The sequence below is a fragment of the Henckelia pumila genome, chromosome 1 (assembly GCF_033568475.1).
Source record: "Henckelia pumila isolate YLH828 chromosome 1, ASM3356847v2, whole genome shotgun sequence".
Classification (NCBI taxonomy): Eukaryota; Viridiplantae; Streptophyta; class Magnoliopsida; order Lamiales; family Gesneriaceae; genus Henckelia; species Henckelia pumila.
The window spans coordinates 101860400-101882046 of NC_133120.1; the positions used below are offsets into that span (position 1 = coordinate 101860400).

At 35.7% G+C, this 21647-nt stretch overlaps 1 protein-coding gene across 3 annotated transcripts; it reads left to right on the top strand.

Moving 5' to 3' along the window:
- Positions 1 to 3108: 3108 nt before the first annotated feature.
- LOC140874834 (uncharacterized) lies at positions 3109 to 20723 on the top strand. 3 transcript variants are annotated; one of them, XM_073278268.1, is made up of 8 exons: positions 3109 to 3288; positions 3792 to 3849; positions 6752 to 7003; positions 7108 to 7290; positions 7375 to 7456; positions 9739 to 9837; positions 19982 to 20140; positions 20251 to 20723. In XM_073278268.1, exons 2-8 carry the CDS (start codon positions 3832 to 3834, stop codon positions 20472 to 20474), a joined length of 1017 nt encoding a protein of 338 aa, XP_073134369.1. In that variant the 5' UTR covers positions 3109 to 3288; positions 3792 to 3831; the 3' UTR covers positions 20475 to 20723. The 3 variants fall into 3 exon arrangements, with proteins under 3 accessions (XP_073134369.1, XP_073134368.1, XP_073134370.1); XM_073278267.1 differs by having other exon boundaries at positions 3111 to 3288; positions 9730 to 9837; XM_073278269.1 differs by lacking the exon at positions 3792 to 3849 and having other exon boundaries at positions 3113 to 3288; positions 9730 to 9837.
- Positions 20724 to 21647: the final 924 nt, after the last annotated feature.

Below are 21647 nucleotides of genomic sequence, written 5' to 3' on the forward strand. Positions count from 1 at the left end.
TTTCTCTAAGATTTGTAAAAAAGAAGGACTGGTTTTATCTGAAAAGAAAGCAGTCATAGCAACAAGGAAAATTGAATTCCTTGGTATTGAGATTGATGAAACTGAAATAATTCTACAATCCCATATTGTGGAAAAGGTAAAGAATTTTCCAGATAAACTCAAAGATGTAAAACAACTCCAGAGTTTTCTAGGAGTAGTTAATTTTGCAGGGATGTTCATAAACAACCTAGCAATGTACAGAAAGGTGTTCAGTCCTTTGTTAAAAAAGGATGCCAGGTTTATATGGACCGATGACCATACTAAAGGGGTAAACCAATTAAAGGAGATATGTAAGAATCTCCCAAAAATGGCTATACCCGTAGATGAAGATGATCTGATATTATTCACAGATGCCAGTGATGATTGGTGGGCAGCTGTCCTTACCAAGATCACTCCAGATGGAGAAATACCATGCAGATACTGTAGCGGTCTTTTTTCAAAATCAGAGGCCATCAGATGACATATCAACGAGAAGGAATTTTATGCAGTTAAAAGGGATTTTGAAAAATGACCATTATTTTTACTTGCTAAAAAATTCACGCTGAAGGTTGATAACACCTAGGTAAAAGCTTTCTTAAGAAATAAGATTGAATCTAAACCTGAGAAAGCTAGGTTATTAAGATGGCAAGCATTATGTCAAAATTATATTTTTGATATTGTTATTATTAAATCTCATGAAAATATTCTTGTAGATTTCTTAACAAGAGATGGAAGGCAGTGACGTGGATTCCATCATGAAAATGCAAAGGCATCTCAGGGAACACCTTGGGTTGCTTCAAACCGAGTTCAACCAGTTAGTCATTAATGCTGAAATGGCTGGCAGGTTACAACAAGCTGATCGGATCAAAGTATCTAATCGAATTACTGGATGTATGCAAGCTCAAACTCAACTATGGGCTGCTATTCAAGGGCCAATTGTTAAGGCTATAGAGAAACCATTGGTTTCTCATAAACAGGAAAATTTAAAACCATTGGTTTTACAAGAAGAAAAAACACAGCCACTGGTTGTAGAACAAAGGGTTGAAGATTCCAAAACCCAAGAAACAAGTGCTAATCTATCATCAGCTTTTGATGAATTGGATGAAGCAATAATTGATGAGAATAATTCATCAAGTCAACCCTCCGCCTCTGGGGTAAAAGAGGAAGAGATCAATATTAGGCCCAACACTGACAAGGGTAAATCTAAGATTGATACTAATCCAGCTATTATTTTTCCATTCCAGGTTTATCAACAGAAGTGGGAGAAATTAAAGACAAGGAGTGAAATCAACCCAAACACTTACAAGGTTGATGTTGCAGGAATATATCCAAGGGTTTGGCTAAAAAACAATGTCAATCCTAAGGATGTAAAACTCTGGTATAAATTTGGGGTTTTGGCCTCAGTTTATACAACGTCACCAAGCTTCCCAGAGATATCACAATTACCAAAATGGATCCAGGAAGCAGTCCAAAAAACATGGACAAATAATGATCATTTGTCCAGAGGAGATGTGCTAGAACTATATTTCTTCAGTGCAGCTCCAGAGCCAATAGGGAAAGGATCACATGAACCCTTTTATTTCATCAAGCTAAGGAGACCTGATATGACGGGCCATAAATTTATCAAGGATCCTAAAGCTGAAGAAATACCTTTGGTGTCCACTTTTGGAGAAAATGAAATCTCAACCAGAAGGGCATGGGGTATTTGGGTCTGTCTCACCGAGATGGACAAAGTCAAATTTCCGTACAAATTCTACCAAAATTCTGTGAATGGATCGTTCATGTTAAATACAATGACAGGAAAAACTACAGCTTTCGCGGAAGAACTCTTCGAAAAGAAGAGAAACTTTTTGTGGAATAACAAGCTGCTGGGAAGTAAAGAAACTCGCCGAAAATTTTGTAACATGGCTCACATAGGAAGATGGTCTGAGGTTATCTGCCCAGAATGTCCTGATCAGAAGGAGCCAGAGTTCGAAAAAACATTCAAACCCCGAACGGATCGAAAAGATTTTTCCGAGACAAGCAAAGGTGGACAGGGAACACCAAAGATGTGTTTATCAGGGGACCACTGCAAAAGCAGAAGATGCCCCGATAACAATAAAGAAGACATGTGAGGAGCATAAATCCAAAAGAAAAAGGACGACATGTGACTCCTCCACCAACAAACGATGCCATCAATAATGGCATAACAGGACAAGGTGAATAACGGGTGACTCATCCACTAGCTAAAGATGTCATTAATAATGGCATAAAAGGACAAGACAAACAGCTGTAAGATTCCCTGAAGTTTTTCGGTGAAACGAGTGGAACCTCAGCTATAAATACAAGCGTTCAAGGAAGCTGAAGATATCGATCATTCCCTTCAGTTTTCTTACAAATAAATTGTTGTAATATTTCTTTTTCTATTGATATAAGTTTTCGTTTATGTATTTCAAGAACAAGGCTACTATGAGTAGCTAAACAAGTTGTCTTCTCCTCTTCAAAGGAGTTGATTTATGTAATAATATTATGTCTGAATAATTTTTTTAAAGTCTCTTGTTTTTTCATGCTCATATTTTATAATTAAATTAATATATCATACGCCTTAAGGTAAAAAACGAATTAAGGCTGTGCTGGGTGTCGTTGAAAGAGCTTGTGCAAAAACCATCTGTTGCGACTGCGTGGTTGGAGTGTGAGGAGCACTTCGTAAAACTCGGCAGGTATGACCCGACGACACTATGGTCAAAGAGGTTTTTGAATTTAATTCATCTTACAAAAGCATGTTGGACCCTAATCCAGAGTATATCGGCTGGAAACCTTGCGTAACCGATAGTTCGGCTTAGCTTGAACTGGTTCGATAGGTAAAATAATGCCACGTACAAAGGATTAAATGCTACACACTTACAAATTTGAGGACCACTAGGAGTTGAAACAAAGAAATTGGAGTGTAGAAAGTGTAGAAAGTTAAGAGAAAAAAATGTTTGAGTTTGTGGATTTTAAAATAATTTGCCCTTAAAATAACAAATTAATGAATTAGGTAGTGTGCAAATGTATTTCTACCGGAAGAGGTACTGTCCACGAAGGTTTGGCTTTAGGTATTTTATCACAATTTACAGAAAAAAAAAAAAAAAAAAAAAAAAAACCAAGGAACCCAGAAAAAACTGAAGTCACCTCCACAAACTCGTGGGTCTTGGCCGTAAGGAAGATAAGAAAAAAAAAGAATGATCGAGTCTCTCAGCCTACTGCTCATCTATCTCTCTCTGTAACATATATTTATCACCTCAAATTAAGGTTGGTTTTAGGATGTTCTAGATTTTTATTCAACGGTTTGATGCGCTAAGGTTTTCACTCAGTTTATTGTACAATACATTTAGGTGATGAAATCGGGTTTCATATGTTACTTCTTCTTGGATCTGAATACAATATCAATCGAAACTTATTCCAGTGCTGTAAAATTGTGGGGTAGTTATACGAAATGGGGTTCCATCAGGGATCTCCAAAAATAATTGCGTTGTACGTTTTGACTTTTTGTTGATTATGTTGCTTTTAGAAGTTGACATCGACATTTTAATTGAGTTTTAGTAGGTTGGTGCCTGGTTTTGTTTTTGGAGTTTATTACGAGTTAACTGATGTTGCGTAATTTCACTTCCCAAAGATTAGTAGATTGTACTTTGATAACAAAATGACTAAATGAGCTGAAGTATGTTCTCGACTTTTGGTAGTTAACATCATCCAATGGCTTGATTCACTTTTTTCCAGTATTTATCCAACTGATCTGTGTTTTTTGTCGATAGTAGAACAAAGAAGCCTGATTGGGTGATACTGCATAAGGAAATGGATTCCAAACATATGGTAGGTATAACGGGATACACTCTGAGATGATTTGGACTTATTTCAAGTCGTCCATTGCAATTCGTATAGTTGCGAAAGCACCTCCATTCCCTTAATGTTACGCTGGATCTATAAAATGAACAATATAAATGTGAAATATTGAAGCAACAACGGATTATAGAGAACGTAAAATAAATTTGTATTCAAATTATAGTGCATGTTTCGCAGAGAAAATCTCTGCAACTGCCCTAGCAACCGCTATGCTGCAACGATAACAAATACGCTGAATAACTAACTCCTCTCTCATCACTTTCTTCTATTCTCTGTGCCCCAGGTTTTTTCCTAATGGGCCTAAGGCCTTCTAGTGTATACAATTCTGATATTGGGTCTTGATCTATTACCTAGGTCCATGACACTTATCCACTTCCGTGGAACATATACCATTACACTGCCATTTTTTATTTAATACTAGCCGCCAAAGACATGCTTTGTGTGTGTGATACAATACATAAATACTATGTATTTACACACACACACACATATATATGTATATACATATAATTAAATATTTGATTTAAAAAACTGAATGAAATTTTAAATTAACATGGTTTATTCCCCCTACTGAAAAAAAAGTGGTTAAGGAAAGAACATGGTGAAGAAGTTGAGAAAGTGGGGCATTGATATGTTAGTTTAGTGAATAATAGTAATGGTAATTTTGTTCAATCATTAAAATGACCAAAAACGGTTACTATAACACCTCGTGCAATATAATATTGTATAGATGTATAGATAATAGCTAGGGTAATTCTGTAAAATTATTAAAATAACCAAGAACCGTTATAACACACTCATGCATTATAATATTGTATAGATTAGATAGATGTTCAAAACATAAATTTGATTCACTAATAGAGTGCCTATGCCTTACATGTTGAACCTTGGGGCTCATTTGTATTTCATTTGTTCCACTTTGTATTGATCAGTTCAATTGTGTATTTCATTACCCTGATTCATAACGTGAGACAATTTTGCTGTGTGCTTGGTCGATCATAACTTTTCATACGATAATCCTGTAATGTAACGTTGAGAATGAGTTCCGCTTAATCTCTTTCATCAGAAGCTAGATCTTAATTAGGTTTTCAGATTATTTTTAAATTTAAATTTGTTTTAATGATTAATGAATTTATTCCAGAAGCAGTTTTGAAAACCTTTACCCAAATGTATGTTTTGGAAAGGAATTGGATCATAGTTTATATTAACAAGAGTGGTTGATTGGTGATGATTTTTTTTGAAAAAAAACTGGGTAAGTTTTTGAAATAATTATAGGTTATAGTGAAAATAATTACATGTGTTATGATGTAAATCAAGCATGAATTGATAAGTTATTTAAGACAAATTTAAATTGTAAAAGAAACTAAATTTGAATAACTATAAAGTTGACAGTTTATGAATTTAATTATCAAATTCTTTGAGAATTTAATATATTAACATATGTTTAGTGGTTATTTAAATTTGATATTGAATAATTAGAAGTTGTAGAACGGAGGCTAAGGATATAGAAACATTGGATTCTAAGTATGCAAAACATACATTGGAATATAAATAGGTGGGATATTATTTTAGGATATGTTAATAGTTGCAAAGGCTTGTGCCTGGCTTGCTTATGTGTGTTTGATGCACCTAGGAGGAGTCTTGGACGCTAGTTGCGCCTGAGGTGCAGTGAAGGGTGCTTTGGCCTCTCTAGTTTAGTCAAGTAAAAAGGTGGAAAACCCAATGTTAACAATTTAATCAAACCCTAAGCGGCCCGATGTTTGTTTACGGTCAACCCCCTTCTTGAAACCTACAGGCTGCAATTAATCCCCACAAAATAATGGTTGGGATGCGGGTCTAGCAAGGAACTAGGAGTCTGCCAGCTTTTATTCAGTTAGTGAGGGTTGTGGCAACAAATCAGATTTGGGGAGGTGAATCTTCATTTAGGGATATTTTCCCTTCTCTTTTCCAGATTTCTACGGCCCACAACCTTTCTATTTCACATTTTCTTTCTCAAGACTTTTCGTCTTCCTCTTCCACTCCTTCTTGGAACTTGCATTTTCGTCGAGATCTCAGGGTTGATGAGCTGTCCAATCTTAGTGCCTTGATGGGCCTTCTGAATAGGGTTAGTTTGGTCAGTGTGGCTGGAAAGAAACAAGAGGATTTTTGAAGTTGAAGTCTCTTTGGAAGAACTATGGGACGAGATAAGGTTCAGAGTCCCTACTTGGGCATCTAAGATTACAAATTTCCAGTCTTTTGCCAAATCAGACTTGTATAGGGAATGAATATTAGTTTTTTGGGTTGATTTACTTAGTTCATACTTTTCTAGATTCTATGCGTGGACCCCTAGTCCGCTTCTTGTAATTATCATCTCACCCTACTGATATAATATTATCGATTCTGATAAAAAAAATGAAATTTAATCCCCTACACATGCATCTGATTCCTTACAACCTAAAGTTGAAATTAATTTACGTATATTTATGTTCTTGTACCAAAGACCTCCTATAAATATAAATTTTGGTGCCTTAACCTTATTATGTACCAGAAATTGGTAACATTAGTAGACAGAGAGAGGTTTGATCAGATGATCGAAATTATCTTTATTCTCACTAAGAATTTACTGTTTAGCTTTCCACGTTCGCTGTTGCTACCATTATACGTGGATTGATTTCTTTTGATGTTACTTGTTTTCTTGTTGGTTGTATTAAGCAACAATGCCAATTTTATGTCGTTTGTGCCTTAGGCTGACCTCATTTTCTCATGTTGTTGAATTATCTCCTTGTCAGGATTGTGCGCATCTGTAAAATTTATTTCAGTTAACTTGAGAGTGAATTGGGAATGTTCTCATGTTGCGATATTTGTCTAATATATGCTATGTTCAACGCTGCAGATGAAGGTTGTGGATTATGAAAAACACGGTGGTCCAGATGTTCTTCGAATAAAAGAGCGTCCAAAGCCCATTGTTAACTGTCATGAAATAATGATACAAGTAGAAGCGATCGGGCTAAACATTTGTGACACTTGGCTCCGACAAGGTGACCCTTTTAACCTGTATGGTTACCATGCATGTATTGGATACGAGTGTTCGGGGAAAGTTACTGCTGTTGGCTCATACGCATGCAAATTTAAAGAGGGTGATGAGGTGAGTATTAATTTATCATTGATCGAGTAGTTTATAGGTTTTTTGTTTATCACATTTAAATAATAAGGTTTACTGGTACTGCATTTTCGTTTCCGTTTGTACAGGTTTGTGCGAGTCTTGAATTTGGGGGTGCGTATGCAGAGTTTGTGGTGGTTCCCGCAGATGATGTTCTGCGAATTCCTTCAGGGGTTTCCCTTGTTCGAGCAGCAGCGTTGCCCGAAGCATCACGATTCACTGTTTTTGCTCTTTCAGCATTGAAAAACGTCACTTTTGGCAACACAATCTTGGTATTGCCTCTTTTTTTATAAATTTTTTTTTTGATATTTACGCAATATCAAACTTCAGAAATTTAATTTTCAGAGCAATTGCAGATACATGATACTGCAGGGGGAATTGACTTTATTGCTATTCAATATGTTAAGCATATTGGTTGTAAAGTATTTGCGGTTGCAGGTAATATTGGTTATTATTTTCATTTTGATTTAGTTTACCCTATAATATTACATTTTAACTATTCATGGGCTTATGCATTTGATTATTTCAATGCACTTGAAATAAGTGAAATAATATGGTATTGTAGCTTGTGTATGAATCCACTGAACTATCGCGATGATACTAGTAATATCACAAGATTCTTTTTCTTCAAGGCCATACCGGGTAAGTATGATAACCGAGTAGTGGGGACAATTTTCTTGTATGAATATAATGGAGATTTAGAACAGATGAAGTTTAAGTTTTATATTCAGAACATTAAATTGCCTTCTCAGAAAGTCGGGGATTAATGACTTCTACCTCTATAACCACTTGAGTTGACCTACTACTCGTGTAATGGGTTGAAATGAGAACTGGTGTGTAATTTGTGATGTATTATATTGATTTTCTCGAAACACTTGATAGTCCAAGTTTTTGGCTTGACATGTAGGTAATGGCCTCGGAAATCCTTATAGACTTCAATTGACAACTATAGAGACTTATGTGTTGAATTCCTAGTAATGGAAATGAATTATTGATTGTGCATATAGTTGGTGCTTGTGTTGGTCACAAATTAAATCTTCTAATACTAAACATGAGCACCGAAGTGCTTTTCCAGCCTTGCTCATTTCAGCGTCTTGTTTCACTGAGACACAGAATAATTTCTGTATATATAGTTTTAATTCAAACAATCTAAAGCATGTTTTCAGCAGCGACAAGTATGTTAGGAAGCGACATTTCACTAATTTGTTAACCGACTGATTCCAAGTGGGAGGATCTTATCCCATGTGTTATATTGATCCCCACGGCAAAGCAAAACATGTTCTGATACTCATGAATTTTACGATTATTGTAGGAGCTAAATATTTTGGAACTTAAACTCATTACTTATCTGCAGTATCAAAACAGTGTCTGAACTGAACCATCTTTGTGATCCAACTTGAAATTATGGATGCTACATAGTTTTCCTATTTCTCTTGATAATTGCAGCATTGATTATTTTTAAAATGCACAAGTGTGATTTATTGCCGTGCATGTGTTAAGTTTAAGTTTGTGTCAAATCTTGCCTCATTTTTTACAGCTAGTTCAATATTGTGATATCTTGGACAAAAATAACAAGTTACCACTATTCCAAATGTTATATACATATAAGTATATACAGTTATACCACATTTGAAATTATTTTGTTTTTATCTATAATAATATGTTCGACGTGTAGTCGTTTGTTGTATGGCTAAAATTTAGTTCATTTTGTATCGATTTTTAGCTCACAATTAAATTTTTGTGGTAAGTCATTTATACTCGTGTATAATCACTCCTAGACTTTTGCTTCACTTAGAACATTTTGGACTATCACTTGAATGTTTTTCTCTGCATGTATTTGGGTTTGATAACTATTGTGACTCTTCTTCAATAGCTATGTATAAGGTATATGCAATAAAAAATCATCCACTCATTACAATCTAGAACAAAAATAGGCTGCTAGGCTTTGGAAGCCCTTAAATATTGCGGGGGTGTATCCCGATTGACAGGTAGAGGCTGCAGGTTACATCGTCATGAAAAATAAAATATTCAGCATAGGGAATGAAGCCGATCTAGCCAAAGTTTTTTCCTCCCAGTATTATTGTGTGCAGTCTCAAGTCAAATCTTTCACCTCTTTCATCGTGTTGACTCTGATTATTTTCTCTTTCTGTTCTGCTAAGAGCTATATTTTTAACAAGATTTTAGAAACTGCAATGACAACAATTAATATTTGATATTAGGCTTTCTTATTTCCATGTCAATCCTTTGAATCTGTTGAAAATAACATAAGATATATGACCATGTTATGCTTAGGGCCTTAGGCTATATGAAATAAGCCACTTTGGTGGTTTTAAAATGTTAAATTACTAAATTAGTAATATGGCTGACTGGCAGGGTATTGGATGATGTTATTAAAATAATCTGTTTCAGAAATTGTAAAACTTTGAATGGTAGAGTTTTCATTGCTAAGTATTTGAATTTTATTGCCCAAGGAAATGTTTCATTTCTGAATTGGTCATGGCACCATAGGATTTGTCAAGAAAATATGGAGTCATCATGTGGTGGGACATGAGATATAAGAGAATGATCTGAATGTGGTAATCAGTGTGACCAAAAACATTGTTCTCGCACAACGAAGTGTTAGTGTGACTGCCTCAGCACCACGTCGATACCCCCACAATGTTTTGTGAAATTAGTCGTCAAATAATATGTAACTAAATGGACCTTTTTAGGAACGGAAGAAAAGCTGCGAATTTGCCAAAGACTAGGAGCAGACGTTTGCATCAACTACAAGAAAGAAGACTTCTGCAAGCGCGTGAAGGCTGAAACAGGAGAAAAAGGTTTGTGCAAAATTATCGTACTTTTTACTTTTCAGATCAGTTGTGTCCTTATTTAGTAATAATTAGTTATTGAAAATTGTCAGTTTGTTAATACTAGCACAAATCATGTGCCTAGCCAGTTATGGAGCCAGAAATTTAATTGAGGGTCAAAATTTTATTATTGTTTTTTAAAATACTCTTAAATTAAATATTAATAGTAAAACATTTTTTATTTAACAATTGTGGTTGTGGATCGAGTGCACTTATAGTTTTTTTACAAAAAAATAAATTATTAAATTAAAAACCCGTATTTAAAAATTAGTAAGACGGAGAGAAGTTTTGGCTAAATTAAATGGGAGGCAGAATGTTAAAATTGTTAAATAAATAAAATTTATTAATAAAATGGGATAAAAAAAAAGATTGGGAGGAGTTGAGGGGGGTGGGTCGCACCCACCCCCTCTCCCTTTTGGCTCCGTGTGCCTCGCACGTAAATGACATATTACATATAATTTATAATAAAAAATAATTTTGAATTTACTCGAGGAACACAATAAGTAATAATCGAATTTTCAAATAATCTATTTGTTTTATTTTTTCTAATAGTAAATAAAGGACTTATGGTGTATCTTAAATGTTTTTCGATAATTAACGTTTTATTATCTTTCTTTTCTTTTACTATTTAAAACTTAAATATATCAAACATTAAACCAATGATCTATAATCATTTCTTATTATAAACATTTATTATTACTCACGCATCTCTAAATTTTCTTTTAAATCACGTTTAAGTTATAAACTTATAATCATAAACTGCACATCCTAATTATTAATCAATAACTATATTAGTAATAGTAGCAGTGAAAAGTTCAATAAAATATTAATAATATAAATAATGAAATGCACTGAAATTTAACAAATATTTAGTAAAATGTTATTATTATATTTTTTTTCACCAGATCATTATTTTTGTGATGAATTATTTTCTTTTTCTTTTCTTTCTATAAGAACATGTTTTCTACCTATATATATACTAATATGTTTTTATTAGTATATTAAATAATTAAAATTATTCCAAATAATATATAAGAGCAGGTTCTCTATCTATATATTATCTTAAAACACGTCTCTACTGAATGTGAATATAGCTAAAAAAAATTTAAACAATTAGTTATATTTGTTGTGGTAGCACAAAAATTATGTGCATTTCTTTCCTCGTCACATTTATTACAATTTACATATAACTTATTATTTATTTTAATATAATCAATTCATAGTAAATAATTGGATGAACAAAATTTGAGCTATAATGAAATTTCATAATGCAAAAACTTTTATGGACTATTCATCTTTTTATAATAGAAATAGAAATAGATAATCACCAGAGTTTCTTATCACCAATAATGCTCATAATATCTAAAAATTAATATATATCCACTTGGAAGATTCAACAATAATAATGGTCATAATATCTAAAAATAATATATATCCACTTACAAGATTCAACAATAATTTATAAAAGAAAAATAGGTGGAAATACTATATATATATATATATATATATATTTCTTTTGGCCAAAATCAAAATTTGCAACATGGTCCCTCTATATATTTTATAATTATGATATGATATTGCCAATATTATAATAAAAATCAAATTTAATTAAAAAATATACTGTAAAAGCACGCAACTCGTGCGTTGGAGAACTAATATATATATATATATATATATATATATATATATATATATATATATATATATATATAATTCTCTTCCTATTATTGATTCTCCTTAAAATGAATTTAGGATGATTAATCACACTTAATAGCACAAGTACACTTTTCTTCGGATATTGCCCTTCTCTTTTTCTATGTAACTTCCCAAAATACCCATGATAATTTACACTATAATGAAGAAAGGTTGCACTGCACTAAGTTACTTACGTTTGACAAAATCTGGGCAAAATGAAATTTCAAAATGTAAAAACTTTGACTACAATTCATCCTTTTACACTAGACTAGAAATAGCTTACAGATTCTTTTACTTAAAAGGAGAGTTTTACTAGTATTTTTATGTGCATGCATATACACCCATTGGTGATAAACCAATGGGGTTGGGTGTTATAAAGCCCAAAAATACTCCACCTCAGTGAATGCATTCAAATTTTATTTTTTTGAAATGCATCTTCACGCCCCTGGCCCAAAACTGTTGCACATACAATTGGAGGGGCGTGCGGTGGGCTGACAGGGTTGGCCCACCCCACATGGATCTCCCATCTCCTTTTTATATTAATTTTTTTAAAAAAAATAAAAATTTCTATTTTTTGTTTTTTTTAGCACAAAGTAATAGAAATTTCATTCAACAAAAGTAGAGTTATTACAATCCGAATTGGTCGCCCGAGCAAGTAAATGAGCAACCATATTTGCTTGTCTCCACACAAATTGAACTTTGAAAGCTCGATATCGTGAAAAGCAGGAACAACATTCTGCAATGATTGTTCCAAACTCGCTGCGGTCTATCGATTTGAAAGTACCGCGTCAACCACCAGCTTGGAATCCGTCTCAAATATGACATATTGAAGCTCCAACGAAACAGCCCACATAAGAGCTTCGAGCACGCCTTTGCTTCGGCTTCATGTGTAGTTACTAGCCCATGATAATTCTCCATCTTGCATCCCATAAACTCCCCCATCGTGTCCCGAATGGCAGCTGCAATTCCGATGGAATGAGTTTCCTTAACAATAGCTGCGTCAACATTGCATTTCAACCATCCCTCTTGCGGCCGCTTCCAAGTAACTCTATTCTCATTTTCATTCCTCATTGCATTCGACGGGATATATGGAATTTTTTTTTTTTTGGGGGGGGTGGGGGGTGTTCTCGAGCATCAAGCCATTGTTTTAGTAGATCCGAAGCTAGGGAAATGTTATTACTTGCTGATCTACAAGCTTCATTCCATAGCTTGTCATTTCGATATTTCCATATACTCCATAAGATCATACTTAGAGTGGGAAGTACCTGAGATGAATACTGTCCAAGCAACCAAACAACCACTGTGCAAAAGACTCCGAATTAAGTGCGCATTCATTCACAAGGGCAGCAAGTGCACCAGATTCCAACAAGTTTGTGCATTCGAACAATCAACAAATAAATTCCATGTATTTTCTATTCCGGATCACAAAGCACACTACAAGAGGGGACATCAATACCTCGACTTAGCAGAGTTTGACGACATGGGATGCAATTTCTCACAGCACGCCAACGAAAGAATTAAATTTTCGGTGGTATTTGAATTGTCCATAGCCGAATCCACATACAAGGTATATCTTCCATAAGCATATTATAGCCAGATTTAAATGTATAACAGCCATCCTGACTGAAGTGCCACACTCGTATATCCTCCATGGCAACTGATGGCAGAGGTATTTTCATGACTTCCCTGATATCTCTAAACCGAAGGATGGTATGCATCAACGTGAGATTCCATTTTTAGAGTTTGAATCAATCAAATTGTAACCGTATGAGAACGATATTCATCATCAAGTGGTGTCTGAATATAGAAATTTTCCGAGTCTCGCAGCCAAGGGTCTCTACCAATTACAACAGATTTTTCATCTCCAGTTTTCCAGTGTGTTCCTCGTCTCAGTATTGCTTGAGAGCTCCAGATGCATCGCCATATGAAGCTAGGATATGATCATAAGCTTGCGTTTAAAAAGTCAGTTTTCGGATATTATTTAGCTTTGAGAAGTCGAGAGGATAGAGCATCGGGGGTGGAAATAAGTTTCCAGCCTTGCTTACCAAGCACGACAAGGTTGTATCCTTCCAAATTGCGATAGCCCAAACCACCATATTCTTTTCGCATACACAGCCGATTCCATGACAAACATCGGATTCCTCTTGTATCATTTGTTTTGGAACCCCACGAAAAAGAGTTCATCATCTTTTGAAGTTCATCGAGTAAAAAATTTGGCAGCAAGAAACAATTCATGCAATAAGTTGAGAGAGCATGAGCCACCGATTTAAGTAGCACATCGCGTCCCGCCATAGACAAAGAATTACCTTTCCAGTTACGGACTCGTGCCCAAGGCCTCTCCTGAATATAGTTAAAAACAGCCTTCCTGCTACCAATCAATGATGGAAGCCCCTAATATGTGCCTGTGTCTAGTGGGTTTGAGACTCCAAGAATACCCGATAATGCATCCTTCAAATTTTGGTCAATATTTAAGCTATAGAATATTCCAGATTTCCCAAGGTTTATTGCATGCCCAGTTGCCCACTCTCCTGTTCATAGGTGGTAAGGATGTGCTTCATTTTGTTACCTTCATCAGGTGAGGCTCTGAAGAAAAAACTATCATCAGCAATGAGTAAGTGTGATATTACCGAGCACCATGACAAATTTTCGTTCCATGTAATTCACCACGTCCTATGTTGCATGGATACGGGTACGAGTATCGTATCCGACACGACACGGATACGGCGATACGGCAAATTTTGAAAATATAAGATACGATACGGCTAGGATACGCCGAATATTAAATAATATAAAATATTAAATATATATATATTTAATATTAAAATTAAAAATCCTAGAGTAGTGGCCACTGAGGGGAGCGGCGAGCAGAGCAGAGGGGAGCGGCGGCGAGCGACGGGCTGCAGGAGAAAAATTAATCTAGGCAGTGGCCACTGATTTCAGAAGAAAAAAGAAAAAAAAAACGTACCAGAGAGGGAGAAAAAAAAACGTACCAGAAAGGGAGAGTGGAATGCAGCAGCAGGGAGCGGCGGCGAGTCGGCGAGCGGCGGCGAGTGGTGGCGGGACAGCGTCTGGCGACCGGTGTTGGGAATTTTGGATGAGTCGGATGATTGACGAATGACGATGGATGGGCAGAAAAATAATCGGAGGAGGAAGACTACTGACTAGGGCTTTTTAGGCCCAATTAATTTTAGTATATTGATTAAATAGTCTTCAGAAATCTATTGCTTTTCAATTTAACCCTAGAAATTTTAAATTTTTTTGCAATTTGAGCCTAAACGTATCCCAGCCGTGTCCATGCCGTATCCTCGCCGTGTCCGTGCCGTATCCTCGCCGTATCCGACTGGTCAAACTTCAAAAAAGTCAATGACACGTTTTTTGCCGTATCCGATACGCGTATTTGCGTATCGTATCCGATACTTCCAAAAAAAAAAAACAGGAGTATCCGTGCTACATAGACCACGTCGGACAGCTTTGTCAATAAGGGTAGACAGTCCTTGTGCACAAATGATAAATAAGGAGGGCGAGAGAGGACGCCCTTGGCGCAAACCACGTCCCGGGGTTATCGGGCCAATTGGGTTATCATTCACCTTAGAAACACAAAGTTTCATCAACTGTACCCGTTGGTTGGCAAAACCAAGCTTTGTAAGCATCGCTTCCAAGAAGCCCCAGTCCATGCGATCATAAGCTTTGCTGACATCAATTTTCAAAGCAACATCACCTGTTTTGCCCTTACACTTACTTTTAATATAATGAATAATTTCAAACGCAGCAATGACATTGTCAGTGATAAAGCGGTTAGGCACAAAAGCCGCCTTAGAATCTGAAATCACGTGGGGAAGTACCTTCTTGAGACAGATTTGCTAACACCTTCGCTATAATACGATAAAGAACATTGCATAATGAGATAGGCCGCAAGTCCTTCATCGTCGTTGGATTTGAGCACTTGGGAATCAATGCAAGTATGGTGTCATTCAATGATACTAGGAAAGAGCAACTTCTTAGCCATTTAGAACAATTTCGGACCACATCTTCGCCAATAATATGCCAAAAGCGCTGGAAAAAGGCTGGGTGCATTTGGAATAGGGCTGCACGGAATTCCTCAGTGGTAAAAGGGGTCGGGGCCAGCAAGCTAGAATTATCTTCCTCAGCTACATTAGGAGCAATGTGAGACACAACTGGGTCATATTTGGCTTCATCCGGCATGAACAGTTTTTGAAATATTCTTGAGCAACTCGACATAGATTCATGGTTGCATCATGTGTAATTCCATTATCATCAGTTAGCTTACGGATTCTGTTTCTCTCCTTCCGTCTCGTAGCCATTGAACGGAAAAATTTGGTATTGAAATCTCCTTCCCTCAACCAGAACTGTTTTGCTCGTTGCTTCCAGAACAGTTCATTTTGTGACAGGAGTTTCGAGAGATTGTCCTTTTAACTCCTTAGCTTTCGAGATAGATAGTGGATCATCTTTGTTACACAGCTGATCAATATGGTTTTTTATGCTTGCAATTTATCTTTGAGGTCCCTATTCAGTTGACGACTCCACGCCGCTATATTGACAGAGAGATTTCGCAAATTGTCGATCACATCCTTGCTAGCATCGGGGTTCCAGTGGCCATGAACCACATCAATAAACTCTTTCTCCTTCAGCCACTTATTTTCGAATCGAAATTGCCAATTCGAGACATTTACCTCACGTGGTTCAGTATCAAGCAAGATAGGTGAGTGATCCGAGTGAGAGGCAACCAAATTTGACAATGAAGCATGCTCAAAAAGATTTTTCCAAGCAGATGATACCATAGCACGATCCAACTGTTCTTTTACTGAGTCACCGTTTCTTCGATTTCTTTCCCATGTGAACCGGTGTTCCTGTAAAGGGATATCGTGCAAATCACTATCTATAGTTGCTTCCCGAAAGCCCCGTATCATCCATTCCGTTCGATCAAGCTGGCCTCGCTTTTTAGTTTGGCACAAAATGTCATTGAAGTCACCGATCATACACCAAGAAAGTGTAGATGAAGATGCTAGGTTACGTATGAGATCCCAAGATTGGCGGTGAATAGTTTCAGGAAAACCATAGAACCCTGTAAGCCTCCACTCACCATGACCCGGTTCAGAAATCTTCATGTCAATATGATTTCGGGAGTAATTTAATATTGCACACGTGTGTATAGCGCCAAAATACTGCTAACCCTCCACTTCACCCCTCACACTCGACAGAGAAAGCACCGTCAAAACTAAGAGCTCTACGAACTTCCTCAATTTTATTCTTGCTAACCAAAGTTTCTGTTAGAAATACCAGGGTTGGCCTGTGAGTCCTTACCAACTCACGAAGGTTTGGAACTGCCTGAGTGTGGCCAAGTCCTCGACTGTTCCAGCTTAAAATATTCATGGTTGTCGGCACGCCTGGTGAGCAGGCTCTGCCGTACCATTGAAAAAGTCTCAGATGAGTTTTTAGTGTAATTCTGATAGTTGCACAAGGTGTGGTCCAGAGTACCACTGCATTCATTCAAGATTTGTCCAGTTGGAATTGTTGGGTCAAGGTTTATAATTTTTGTGTGGGTCTGTTGGTGTTGGTTGGCTTGACGATAATTCTTATCATCGCTCATTAACAGCTCAGTATCTTCATCATGTATCCCAATAATATCAGGATTTGGGATTTGAATATTTTGTATATCAGTATTCCGAGAATCATGCATTTGGTTGCTATGCATTAAGGCCTTACCAAACAGAGTTGTTATGCATCCGGTAATTACGAGAGTCTGAGAAGATGTCGATCCTTCTTTCACCATCTTGTTAATCTGGTCGGCCGGAGCACAACCAGCTTGGCCTGAGCCACTTGCATCCCAATCAGGAGTTTCACGCAACCATTTTGAAGTCTTTGTTTGTGTAGTACGCTTATCGGGTGCTCGTAGCCATACACCCCATTCTCTTTTCAAATCTTTGTTGTTTGATAAAAAAAGTTTTTAACAAAAGCGTTCCGTGTGCCCCAGAGTGCCACAGACAAAGCAGAAAGAACCAAGCCTTTCATATTTAAATTGAACCTGAAAGCAATCCCCTCCTGGTTTACAAATTTTCTTGCCCCTTTTCAATGGTTTTCGCACATCAATACCCACCCGCACACGCATTTAAGAGCGCCAAAAACAAGAGTTATTTGTGCTGTCATCCCAGATATTGTCCAAAGAAGTTTCCCAATTGCTTGCCAATAGATTCAGAAATATAGCCAACTGGTAGATCATAGATAATGACCCAAAACGGAATAAAATTGAGCGACACCTGTGTTGGGTTTTCCCCCCTGCTTCAGTCGGTAGATGATTATCAAAGGACCATGTCCCCCTTCCAAGATGCGGTCCACATCGAATTCATGAAAGAATTGGAATAGGTAAAGTTGGTCCTCAATTCCTCGGATAAGAACTCCCTTTACAGGGCGCCATATATCTGCCATTCTGTTCTTCATCGCCCCAAAGTTGATTGTTCGATCAGTGAGAAATCTCTCCACCAAACCTAACTCAGTGGTTGGTGTCTGTTTCTGATTCATTTGGTATGAGAAGTGCTTCATCCTCTTTATCAGCCGACAGTGATAAATTTGTCATTCTTGCATCCATAGCACATCAAAAGGATTGAATACAATAATGATGATGAGCCAATAGAATTAAGATTACTCGTTTGGAGAAAAGATCGGATGGACTCTCAACTAGGAGAGGAGAAACGAACTCTCGAGGAGGAGAGCAAATTTCTACCAATCGTTATTTTTAGAAAGAATGAATTTTAATTTTTTATAGTTTAATTTAATAATCTGAACTAATAAAAAATTTATCTAAAATTCCCAACGACTATTTTTGAAAAATTAAAATCATCACGCGTATCATTCAATTGCCATAAATCACTATCAAAATCTCTTTCTGCTATCTTCATCATTTCAATTCATTGTTATATTTATTTCTTTAATCTTTTTTTTTAAATTCAAAATTGATGAAAATAACATGAGATTTTTTAGAAATTTCGTGAATTCTACAAACACGTTGGAGGAAAATCCATCTTCCCAAAATTCACAAATTTCACCAAATTATACATAATGTAATTTTCCCTTCGATTGATGTAAATCTTCGTCAATTAATGTAATTTTCAATTAATTTAATGTATCCGTTGCAAAATAACCGTTTAAAATTGTTATTGCATAGTAGCCGTTTAAAGGTAATGTATCACTATTATGATAATTTTAGTAATTAAAAATAAACAATACTCGTAAATTAAGAAAAAATAATTTAAGTAATAATATTATTTATTTTAAATAATAATCATTTAAAGATTCAAGATTGTAAATAAAATTGTAAATGTGTTTATTTCATGTAAGATAAGAATAAAAAGAATGAGATAGTGTGATTCAAAAACAATAGTTTTTTAATGCTAAAATGAATGTGTAGCCGAAAAGGAGGTGTTAATACTTAATATAATAGGTATGTGGCATGTGAACCCTCTAGTTTTTGAAGATGTGGCATTGGTTAAAACATGAACCAATGCGGATGCTCTTATAAGCAGTACAAATATGGATATTAATTTTAGAAGTGATATACATTGTGTGAGTGAGAATTTTGTAATGACTTGGAGAACTAATAAATTAAGATTTTGAGTTGGATTGCCAGATGTAACGTGAAAGCTAGAACATCATCAGCTTGTTGAGGAAGAGAAGAGTTCAAAATCCTCATTCTTGTCGGATCACATGGATCTAATTATGTAAAGTCTTACAGATTTTTTGGGGCCTACGTGCATATACATTTGCAGTACTTTTTCATTGAGAGGACGATAGACCTAGAAATCCATAGATGCCTCATTTTTGTGCATGCTTATCTTGCCTTTTGTTGTCAATTGTCATATCAAGTCAAAAGTATGCGAGTTGAAGGCATTGTCATAGTTGCTATATTTGAGCCTACACTGACTTAGATTATTGGTAAAATTTCCCAGGTCAACAGAAAAGATGCGCCTATTTTTTATATAGTATGGCGTTGATTGGAACGTATCTATGTTGTCACATTACAAGTCACGTGATAATATGCCAATAGGAACGGCAGGATTCCCTGTTAGGCCAAAATTGAAATGTGAGGAAAGTGGTTTATCAGTTTGTACTTTGTAGATAAAAGGGTGAATCCCAAAAACATGTACCTTTTGATATGGTGTGATCAGTTTTGATATTATTGCCTCTGCACTTTGGTTGAAGTAATTATATATTTTTACCATGTAATGTATATTTCAAAAACGGGAAAATTAATTTTGGTAGATCTGTGGGGGAGTTAATTTTACTAACTTCAATACTTGATTCATTAAGAATGGACGTGACCTCATTTTTTGTCGCCAATGTCTTGAGTTATCTCGTGAGGCCAATAATTAGATTTTAAATCTAACTCAATCATATCCTTTGTCAGGAGTAGACATTATACTAGATGCCAGTGGAAGAGATTATTTTCAAAATAACATGGATTGTTTGGCTGAAGGTGGGTCTGTTGTCATTTCGGGACACAAGATTGGGAGTCGGGTGGATGTTGACCTTTCATTCCTCGTGAAGAAGGGTATAAGTATCATAGGTAGAATCGTTATCCAACAATTTTGGATGATTTTTTTGTTTAATTTATTGCTTTTCTTCTTATTATTTTTTTGTTGTTCCATTTGATCAATGATGTTTAATGGTACATAGGGGCGGATGTGGCCAATATAGGTTATTTAGAAAGGGAGCAGATCTGGTACGATGTTGCAGCAAAATTTTGGCCACTAATAGAAGATGGACATATAGAACCAATAATTGGTAAAATTTTCAGTTTCACTGAAGTCGCGGAGGCACATACAGCCCTGGAGGAAGGTTGTATTCCTGGCAAATTATTGCTAGTTCCAAAAGAAACCACGTCGCGTGAAGATTATTGAAGATCGATAAACCAGTTTAGTGTTTCACTTTGTCTCGAAAATGCATCTAGTCCTTATAGTTGATAGTTGTTTAGGCTGATGTATTTAAGGTTTCGAAATCTCTATTTCCGTTATATTTTACAAGCAACGTATGCATGTGGTTTGTTATTCGGAAACTAGGTAATAAAGTGTTTTGATGGGTGCTATTTTGCTATTATCTCAGTTGGAAATCTCAATTTTAATTTAGAAAAGATCAAAGATATTTGAATAGATACAATATGCAAAGCTTATAACAATAGGAATATTTCATGCTACTTATAAAAGCGCTCTGATTTAAAAGTGATAATTCATCAATACATGCAGGGTCTATTAAAAAATAATGGACTTCACATGTATTGATCAATGATCATCGCTAGATGTATGTCAATTAGTAGACCTCGCATATATTGATGAATAATGATCGTTAGATGTATGTCAAGATAGTGTTCTAACATATATGATCTAACTAGCCATGTACGAATTATTGTGAATCATTTGTTTTGCATGCAACTGTACAGTACTTTTTGGGCAAAATTTTGGAGAATAAAAACTAAAAGTTAGATTTAGTTTGATAGGTAAGGAAATATTTAGTCTTCTAAATATTGTCTTTGTCATTTTCCTTCAACATGGTCGAAGCTTTCTGAGTTTCACCGTATCAACATTCAAGTATCGGGAAACAACTATCAAAATCTTTAGCTTGCCGTCCCGAGAGGTTAGTATTCCCAAGTGACTTGCTACGCTTGAGGTTGAGGTCAGGATGTTGGACACAAAGGCATCCAATATCGCGACTAGTAATGTATTTAAACATGTTCATAGGTCTGCTTGCAGGTTTCCAGATCATACATAAGAAACTAAAATTGGTAATAACAACAATAAGAATAAAATTGTCATTCAATGTATTGACCACATCATATGCATTATTATGCTATCAATTCTGATATCTTTTGTTTCCCCTCGTAACTAATTCAAGTACTTTGAACATAAAAAGAATTACATGACACATAATATTTATATAATTTTACATGTATGCAATGCGTCTTCAGTCTTCACAGGTTGTCAGTGCAAGTGGAAAAGGTAAATGTTATATATTTATCGTTTAACCATTAGTTGTAGGCTATGCTAAATAAATTTCAGAACTTTGAGTCATGATATGAA